The sequence below is a fragment of the Oncorhynchus mykiss genome, chromosome 18 (genome assembly GCF_057628025.1).
Source record: "Oncorhynchus mykiss isolate SJ-2025 chromosome 18, ASM5762802v1, whole genome shotgun sequence".
NCBI classification, from domain to species: domain Eukaryota; kingdom Metazoa; phylum Chordata; class Actinopteri; order Salmoniformes; family Salmonidae; genus Oncorhynchus; species Oncorhynchus mykiss.
In genome coordinates this window covers 34,775,399-34,785,525 of record NC_143039.1, presented here as the reverse complement: position 1 = coordinate 34,785,525, position 10,127 = coordinate 34,775,399, and the positions used below count along the sequence as shown (strand labels likewise).

The 10,127-nt window shown below is 45.2% G+C and overlaps 1 protein-coding gene across 4 annotated transcripts in view; it reads left to right on the top strand.

Annotated features, from left to right (window-relative positions):
- Nucleotides 1-10,127, top strand: part of LOC110495932 (glycogen synthase kinase-3 beta) — a 45,591-nt gene that overhangs the window by 13,182 nt on the left and 22,282 nt on the right. For all 4 annotated transcript variants that reach the window (XM_021571465.3, XM_021571463.3, XM_021571464.3 and 1 more), the window contains exons 2-3: nucleotides 6,647-6,840; nucleotides 8,802-8,885. In XM_021571465.3, the coding sequence (XP_021427140.2) occupies nucleotides 6,647-6,840; nucleotides 8,802-8,885 (278 nt within the window). The remainder of the gene's footprint in view (nucleotides 1-6,646; nucleotides 6,841-8,801; nucleotides 8,886-10,127) is intronic.

Genomic DNA, 10,127 nt, shown 5'->3' with positions numbered 1-10,127 from the left:
CAGAGCTTCAGAAATTCTGCTAATTCCTGGGTGATGCATCATCTTGGTTTCGCCTGTAGAATGAGTTCTGGGGCACTTACAGACAAAATCTTTGCAGATTCTGAAACTTCAGAGTGTTTTCTTTCCAAAACTGTCAAGAATATGCATAGTCGAGCATCTTTTCGTGACAAAATATCGCGCTTAAAACGGGAACGTTTTTTATCCAAAAATGAAATAGCGCCCCTAGAGCTCTAACAGGTTAATGCCCTAAGTCTCGTATTTCTGTGTGTTATGTTATAATTAAGTCTATGATTTGATAGAGCACTCTGACTGAGCGGTGGTAGGCACCAGCAGGCTCGTAAGCATTCATTCAAACAGCACATTTGTGCGTTTGCCAGCAGCTCTTCGCAATGCTTCGAGCATTGCGCTGTTTATGACTTCAAGCCTATCAACTCCCGAGATTAGGCTGGTGCAATCGATGTGAAATGGCTAGCTAGTTAGCGGGGTGCGCGCTAATAGCGTTTCAAATGTCACTCGCTCTGAGACTTGGAGTAGTTGTTCCCATTGCTCTGCAAGGGCCGCGACTTTTGTGGAGTGATGGGTAACGATGCTTCGAGGGTGGCTGTTGTCAATGTGTTCCTGGTTCGAGCCCAGGTAGGGGCGAGGAGAGGGACAGAAGCTATACTGTTACACTGGCAATACTAAAGTTCTTATAAGAACATCCAATAGTCAAAGGTATATGAAATACAAATGGTATAGAGGGAAATAGTCCTATAATTGCTGTAATAACCTCAACCTAAAACTTCTTACCTGGGAATATTGAAGAATCATGTTAAAAGGAACCACCAGCTTTCATATGTTCTCATGTTCTGAGCAAGGAACTTACACGTTAGCTTTTTTACATGGTACATATTGCACTTTTACTTTCTTCTTCAACACTTTGTTTTTGCATTATTTAAACCAAATTGAACATGTTTCATTATTTATTTGAGGCTAAATTGATTTGATTGATTGTATCATATTAAGTTAAAATAAAAGTGTTCATTCAGTATTGTTGTAATTGTCATTATTACAAATAAATAAAATTTTAAAAAGTAATCAGCCGATTAATCGATATCTGCTTTTTTTTTGGTCCTCCAATAATTGGTATCGGCGTTGAAAAATCATAATCGGTCAACCTCTAGTAAACATGCAGGGGACACTATGTTTCTGTGCTTTTCGGGACCATAATGCAATTCTTCCATTTTAAGAAAATACCTCAAATAATTAAGAGAGAAGAATAACAAATAATTAAAGTGTTGTTCAGGAGTCAGGGGCAGGTCCACAGAAATATAATTACTCGAAGGGATAAAGACCCATCAGGCCAGTGCAATTTTACTCAATACTCATTGTAGAACAGGACTTAGGAATGTCTGTACTAGTAATTGTATTTCTGTGGTAGACTAGCCATTTGGATTCCTATCAGATCCAATCTCTTCATGCAGTGCTAAACTGAGAGCGAGCCGCCAATGGATAGACGCTCCAGTGTGTGACTAGAGGATTATTGCACAGCTGCCCAAAGCATGATGCAGTGGTCAGGGTAGGGATTTTCATTAAGGGCCTTTTGCTCTAATGTGCTTTGCTCTGTCTCTCCTTTCAGACCCAGAGATGAGTACGGGGGGTGTTGTTAGAGGATTTACCACAGGAAGAGGTGTTGAGGCCTACACCCTGGTGTCGGGTTTCTCTTTTGACATTTCGAGGATAAACAATAGTCACTGACTGTAGACACTGTCAAACACATTAGAATAATGAACAGTCTCGTCAAATCTGTAATCTCTGATTGTCAGTCTTTAACTTCAGTGATCACCATTATAATCAACATTGTCCTCATTACAATTCCATCCCCTGCAGTAGTAACATGGTGTCAGGCTTCCGGTTGGGTGCTTGTTTTCTGTGCGTGTGTGTTCAGAGGAGGAGGAGATGCCTAATTTGGCAGTACTCTCTGCTCTGTCCCTCCCTTCCCCGTCAGGCTTTGGCAGCTCTGACATTTTGCTCCACTTTCCTGCTACTCAGCACAGAAAGGGAGGAAGTGCGTGACCTGGAGTGGTCTGACCCGCGAGACCAAATTCCCATCTATATTCTACCGCATTACGAGCTCAGTGGCTTCCTACATAGAGATGCAGCGTGTTCAGACAGGATTGGCACATTGATAATGTGTATTTAACATTTTGTTAAAACTCTAGTATTTCCTCTATCCCTTGACTTCTGACCCAGACGGTAGCAACGCTGTACAGAGTTCAGTGCTGGATCCCCCGATGTAGCTGTTGTGAAATTCTGCTGCTGCAATGTCTCTTCCCTTGTCAAGCCTCTGCAGTAGCCAAGGCAGTAATATCAGAGGTCAGTGTTAGAGGGGCATAAGGGCACTCTCTGTGTGTGTGCACACAGAGATATGTAAGTTCTGGTTGTAAAACAGATTGCAGGGTGCTAAGAGGTCAGTGCTACACCAACACTCCTACATGGTATAATCACTAATATATAGGCCTAGAGCTAAATCTTCAAAGTATGGAGTGGCCATTTTAAAGCGTCTGGAAAAAAGAATCCCCCTGTATTTAACAAACCATCAAGCCCACTCTACGTTCCTTGCAAGATCTGAGATGCTAAATTATCTCTAGTAAATTGGTGAGAGTGGCTGCCAGGCCAAGGTCATGTTCATTAGGACTCGCAACTGGAATGCTTTAAAACATTTAGCCAAGGAAAGCAATTAGGCTTTTTTTTCTTATTGAACATGTCCAGGTAGTTTCTCCTTGTTCCAGAGTGTTTTCTAATTATTCCGTTTTGGTGTCTAATGGATAACCAGGACTAATATTTTCCAAGCAAGTCATGGATTTTACTTCCCCGCGTGTCTTCCTTGCAAACAGTGGCGTAGAAAGGCTCAATGGTAATAATGGCTCTTCTCCATTTCTCATGTTGCTAATTCCTATGCAGGGGGACTCTGTCAAGTCACTCATGGACAGAGGTCCAGCTGTTCTTGTGAGATCTGTTTTTTCATTCATTATGTTTCAAGACCAAACTCCTTCTGCATATCATTCACTTTATGGAATACTTCACCACAGGTGTCTTTCATGCCAATTGGAATGTGGCATGAATACTGTTGAATATCTACTGCCTGGTATGACAACTGCTCGGCCTCCGACCGCAAGGCACTACAAGAGGGTTGTGCGAACGGCCTTGTACATCAAGCTTTCTTACATCAGGACCTCTATACCAGGCGGTGTCAGAGAAAGGCCCCAAAAATTGTCAGACTCCAGCCACCCTAGTCATAGACTGTTCTCTCTGCTACCGCACTGCAAGCGGTACCAGAGCTCCAAGTCTAAGTCCAAGAGGCTTCTAAACAGCTTCTATCCCCAAGCCATGAGATTCCTGAACATCTAATCAAATGGCTACCCAGACTTTTGCAGTACCCCCTTTTGACAACAGAGAGTAGCAGTGGTGTAATCTATTCATAGTCACTTTAATAAATCTACCTACATGTACATACTACCCCAGCACATTGACTCCGTATCGGTACCCCCCTGTATATAGTCTCACTATAGTTATTTCACTGCTGCTCTTGAATTACTTGTTACTTTTATCTCTTATTCTTATCTGTATTTTTTAAACTGCATTGTTGGTTAGGTGCTCATAATTAAGCATTTCACTATAATACACCTGTTGTATTCGGTGCATGTAACTAATAAGATTTGCTTTGATGGGGCATGCTGGTGGAGTTTGCTAGCAGTTTTAGGCTGTATAATGTCGTTTTGGCTTGTCAATTTCCAGAAACAGCATTGTGGTAGACTTCATCATGATGATGCACTTCTTGGAGCGTTCAACCACATTTTAGTTCGTAGAAGAGTAGTACTTTAGGGATTGACAGGTTCTGGCACAGCTATTTATAAAGCTTTGTCAATCAATCAAATGTATTTATAAAGCCCTTTTTACATCAGACAATGTCACAAAGTGCTGTATAGAAACTCAGCCTAAAACAGCAAACAATGCAGATGTAGATGCACGGTGGCTAGGAAAAACTCCCCATAAAGGCAGGAACCCAGAAAGAAACCTAGAGAGGAACCAGGCTCTGAGGGGTGGCCAGTCCTCTTCTGGCTGTGCTGGGTTGACATTATAACAGTACATGGCCAAGATGTTCAAATGTTCATAGATGACCAGCAGGCTCTAATAATAATAATTACCACAGTGGTTGTAGAGTGTACAACAGGTCAGGAGTAAATGTCTGTTGGCTTTTCATAGCTGAGCATTCAGAGTTGGAGACAGCAGGTACGGTTGCGAGAGAGTCGAAAACAGCAGGTCCGGGACAAGGTAGCATGTCCGGTGAACAGTTCAGGATTCCATAGCCGCAGACAGAACAGTTTAAACTGGAGCAGCAGCACGACCAGATGGACTGCAGACAGCAAGGAGTCATCAGGCCAGGTAGTCCTGAGGCATTGTCCCAGGGCTCAGGTCCTCTGGTAGGGAGTAGGGAGAGAGAATTAGAGAGAGCATACTTCAATTCACACTGGACAACGGATAAGAAAGGAGAAAGACTCCAGACATAAGACTGACCAAAACCCCCCCGACACAAACTAATGCAGCATAAATACTGGAGGCTGAGACGGGGGGTCGGGGGACACTGTGGTCCTGTTCGACGATACCCCCAGACAGGGTCACCCAGGCAGGATATAACCACACCCACTTTGCCAAAGCACAGCCCCAACACCACTAGAGGGATATTTTCAAACCACCAACGTACTTCCCTGAGACAAGGCTGAGTATAGCCCACGAAGATCTCCCCCACAGCATGAACCCGAGGGGGGCTCCAAACCCGGACAGGAAGATCACGTCAATGACTCAACCCACTCAAGTGACGCACCCTTCCTAGGGACGGGATGGAAGAGCACCAGTAAGCCAGTGACTCAGCCCCCGTAATAGGGTTAGAGGCAGAGAATCCCGGTGGAGAGAAGGGAACCGGCCAGGCAGAGACAGCAAGGGCAGTTCGTTGCTCCAGTGCCTTTCCGTTCCCCTTCACACTCCTCGGCCAGACTACACTCAATCATATGACCCACGGAAGAGATGAGTCTTCAGTAAAGACTTAAAGGTTGAGACTGAGTCTGCATCTCTCACATGGATAGGCAGACCATTCCATAAAAATGGAGCTCTATAGGAGAAGGCCCTGCCTCCAGCTGTTTGCTTAGAAATTCTAGGGACAATGAGGCCTGCGTCTTGTGACCGTAGGTATGTATGGCAAGACCAAATCGGAGAGATGGGTAGTAGGAAACCCATGTAATGCTTTGTAGGTTAGCAGTAAAACCTTGAAATCAGCCCTAGCCTTTACAGGAAGCCAGTGTAGAGAGGCTAGCACTGGAGTAATATGATGGAATTTGGGGGTTTTAGTCAAGATTCTAGCAGCTGTGTTTAGCACTAACGGAAGTTTAGTGCTTTATCCGGGTAGCCAGAAAGTAGAGCATTGCAGTAGTCTAACCTAGAAGTGACAAAAGCATGAATTAACTCTTCTGCATCAGTTTTGGACAGAAAGTTTCAGATTTTTGCAATGTTACGTAGATGGAAAAAAGTTGTCCTTGAAACAGTCTTGATATGTTCGTCAAAAGAGAGATCAGGGTCCAGAGTAACGCCGAGGTCCTTCACAGTTTTATTTGAGATGACTGTACAACCATCAAGATTAATTGTCAGATTCAACAGAAGATATCTATGTTTCTTGGGATCTGAACTAGCATCTCTGTTTTGTCCGAGTTCACAAGTCAAAACATTTGCCGCCATCCACTTCCTTATGTCTGAAACACAGGCTTCCAGGGAGGGCAATTTTGGGGCTTCACCATGTTTCATCGAAATGTACAGCTGTGTATCGTCCACATAGTAGTGAAAGTTAACATTATGTTTCCGAATTACATCACCAAGAGGTAAAATATATATGTGAAAACAATAGTGGTCCGAAAACAGTGCAATCTAGGATTGTTTGGTGCTCTTTGGGTTTGTGTTGAGGTCCACGGCCAGGTGCCAGCCATAACGGTAGGTTAGAAGAGCCCTTGCGATCTGCATACAATGAAGGCTTAGGGCCAAGCGGGGTGGGTAAAGAGTGATTTCGGACCGGCTGTTAGTGTTCGACTTTGCCTGTCAACTCACACCTCCAGTAGACTTTCATTTTCATGTTGTCAAAAGTTGCGATGGCGATGTGCAGTTGTTGAATTGGAGCTGTTTTGTGGGGAAACATTTGGTGCCTGCAGCGCTGCTTCAAACTAGGAACAGTACTAGGAAAGTGCTTAGCTGTTTGCAGTGCACGCCACCCACACATTATCTTAGACTAAAACTACATCCTCATTTTCACCACAACCTTTACGCCTAAACCTTTTATCCTTCTACTGTACTTTCAGGCTGTCTTCATTACGGTGTCTGCCAGAGCCCGTTAACATGGGTAGCCCTGCTCCTAGGAAATTACTCATAGCAAAAAAAGTGGGTTAGTACAGCTTCCAATTTCTGGCTCACATGCTTCAGTCTGAGTCTACGTCTAGAGATGCAGTGACGAGAGAGGATGAGAAATGTTACAGGAGCTTCTTGGTGTAAAGACTGTGTGGCTGAATGAGTTGTCCTATACTGCATCTCTTGTGTGACATTGCTTTATTCTCTTTCTTTCTCTCAGGAGACAAAGATGGCAGTAAGGTGACCACAGTGGTAGCGACCCCAGGCCAGGGCCCCGACCGGCCGCAGGAGGTCAGCTATACAGACACTAAGGTCATCGGCAACGGCTCGTTCGGCGTGGTCTACCAGGCTAAACTGTGTGACTCCGGGGAGCTAATAGCCATCAAGAAGGTTCTGCAGGACAAGAGGTTCAAGGTGAGTACCATTTCACTGCAGAGGCGAATACATCGGAGAGTATTTGTTGCACCGTGTGTTTTTGAGTAACGACAGTTCTTTGTCTTGAGGCCATTGAGTCGCTGTCAGTATGACGTCACTGAAACTAGATCCCTAACTGGAGTCTCACATTAAATGGGCTCACATTTATACTGTCATTTGACTGAAAATACTAGGTTTGTCAGATCACTTACCGCTGTGAGACTGCTCTCTCATGGTGATCGTAGCCTGCCGTACCACACTGATAGGCGTTTGGTTAATCATCCTGGCAGTCGGTCTGTGCATGATGCCCTAGTCCCCAGTGATGTCATGTCTTGTGAGAACACGCCCCTTCCTGTTGGAGCTGAAACGGGGCGTCTCGTCCCTCCCTAGTCCATCTTCAGCTCAAGCATTGAGTTGATGATTAGTTCATCTCTTCTTGTCGCACCCGAAAGGAAACTCAACCCATGGATTTCCTTAGACTGACGTAACTGTGCTAATAAACAAGTGCTGCAATGGTTGCACAGTGCCAGTGTTTGAAATAGCTTATAATGTGTCTCTGTGGGTAATTTACTCCCTGTTCAGATATCACTGACATGATTTGACCCCCATTCAATTATGGCTGTCACTGTTTTACAATGATCTATGATAGTTGTAGCTGGCCTAAATTATCCTTGTGTGGGCTTCTAATTTAAGACCCTAACAGGGTGCCAAACTCAGACTAGATATTCTCAGTTTCTTATCTTGAACGTTTCATTAGCTCTGTGATGGACACACATGGTTGTGTTTTAGCTGTTTCCCAAATCTCTCCTCGAGTACCCCTTGCCATTCCACTTGTTTGATCTATTCTAATACTAGCACACCTGATTTAACCAACAAGGTGTTGAACCAGGCCTCGCTCGCTCGCTTCCTTCTCCTCTTGCTCGCTTCCTCCTCCTCTCTCTCGCTTCCTCCTCCTCCTCTCTCTCGCTTCCTCCTCCTCCTCTCTCTCGCTTCCTCCTCCTCCTCTCTCTCGCTTTCTCCTCCTCATCTCTCTCGCTTCCTCCTTCTCCTCTCTCTCGCTTCCTCCTCCTCCTCTCTCTCGCTTCCTCCTCCTCTTGCTCGCTTCCTCCTCCTCTTGCTCGCTTCCTCCTCCTCTTGCTCGCTTCCTCCTCCTCTCGCTCGCTTCCTCCTGCTCGCTCGCTTCCTCCTGCTCGCTCGCTTCCTCCTGCTCGCTCGCTTCCTCCTGCTCGCTCGCTTCCTCCTGCTCGCACGCTTCCTCCTTCTCGCTCGCATGCTTCCTCCTTCTCGCTCGCACGCTTCCTCCTTCTCGCTCGCTCGCTTCCTCCTTCTCGCTCGCTCGCTTGCCCCTTCTCGCTCGCTCGCTTGCCCCTTCTCGCTCGCTCGCTTGCCCCTTCTCGCTCGCTCGCTTGCCCCTTCTCGCTCGCTCGCTTGCCCCTTCTCGCTCGCTCGCTTGCCCCTTCTCGCTCGCTCGCTTGCCCCTTCTCGCTCGCTCGCTTGCCCCTTCTCGCTCGCTCGCTTCCCCCTTCTCGCTCGCTCGCTTCCCCCTTCTCGCTCGCTCGCTTCCCCCTTCTCGCTCGCTCGCTTCCCCCTTCTCGCTCGCTCGCTTTCTCTCTCTCGCTCGCTTTCTCTCGCGCGCTCGCTTTCTCTCGCGCGCTCTTTCTCTCTCTTGCGCTTTCTCTCTCGCTCTCTCTCTTGCTCGCTTTCTCGCTCGCTTTCTTTCTCTCTCTCTCTCGCTTTCTCTCTTGCGCTCTCGCAACAGCCTTTTCTCTAATCCTGGATCTGTCAGCCCATCTCCGATGAGCCTCCAAAAGCCTTTTAAGACTCATTGAAGAGAGTGTCTGACTGGTCCAGAATCAGAGGAATGTTTCTTCTGGGAGAGTGCAACTAGCTCAGTGTGACAGTAGCTTCTCTAGCCTGTTTGACTTGTCTAATGCTCACATATCAATGTCTCTCTGTCTCAGAACCGGGAGCTGCAGATCATGAGGAAACTGGACCACTGCAACATTGTGCGTTTACGCTACTTCTTCTATTCCAGTGGAGACAAGGTGGGTGGTTGCTGCTCATACATCAGTCTGTCTCTGTGTGTTGTTGCAGGTGATGGAGACTCCCTATTCAACAAGTTTTTGTTTGACACTGACTAGGCTAAATGTTGCTCCTGAACTTCTGTTTCTACCACTTATATTCTTAGGCTTTCCGAATATTTTCATATTAAGTTAAGCTGTTTAGGTTTATACTCTTATATTGTTGGGATTAGGGCCGACCCCATTTTAATAAACTAGTCAATTATTTGTTCAATAAGCTGTTGGTCGACCAAGATTTCTTTAGTCAAGCAGTAGCAAAAATAAAGATATATAATAGAGTATCAGTCAAAGGTTTGGACACCTCATTCAAGGGTTTTTCTTTATTTTACTATTTTCTACATTGTGGAATAATAGTGAAGACATCAAAACTATGAAATAACACATATGGAATCATGTAGTAACCAAAAAAGTGTTAAACAAATCCAAATATATTTTAGATTCCTCAAAGTAGCCACCCTTTGCCTTGATGACAGCTTTACACACTCTTGGCATTCTTACAAACAGCTTCATGAGGTACTCGCCTCGCTTCTAGTCCTTAGGAAACTATGCAGTATTTCTTTTTTTTAATGTATTATTTCTTACATTGTTAACATTTAAGATTTTCTGGGCTATTACATACGAGCGACGTCAACTTACCAACATTACGACCAGGAATACGACTTTCTCAAAGTGGATCCTTTGTTCGGACCACCACCCAGGACATTGGATCTAATCCTATAGGCCGGCCCAAAACGATGTCTTCGTAGAAGAGGTAGACGGAGCAGCCTCCTGGTCAGACTTCGAAGGCATGCACACCACCCACCGCTTCTGAGTATATTACCCGGCAATAGGGTTGCAAAAGGTCGGACAATTTCCAGTAAATTTCTGTACATTTTTGATGGGAGGTTAAGCCCGGGAATTTTGCTTAACTCCTTGACGCTACCCAACCTTGTAGCGGGATCATTTTCGTCAGCAACCTCTGAATAGCATAGCGCAACAGTCAAATAATATTACTAACAAATATTCATATACATGAAATCACAAGTGCCATATTGCGAAACACAGCTTAGCCTTTTTTTTAATCACCCTGTCGTCTCAGATTTTGACATTATGCTTTACAGCGAAAGCAATCCAAGCGTTTAAGTTCATCGATAGCATAGCATTATGTACACTTAGCATCAGGAAGCTTGGTCACACAAATCAGAAAAGCAATCAAATTAACCGTTT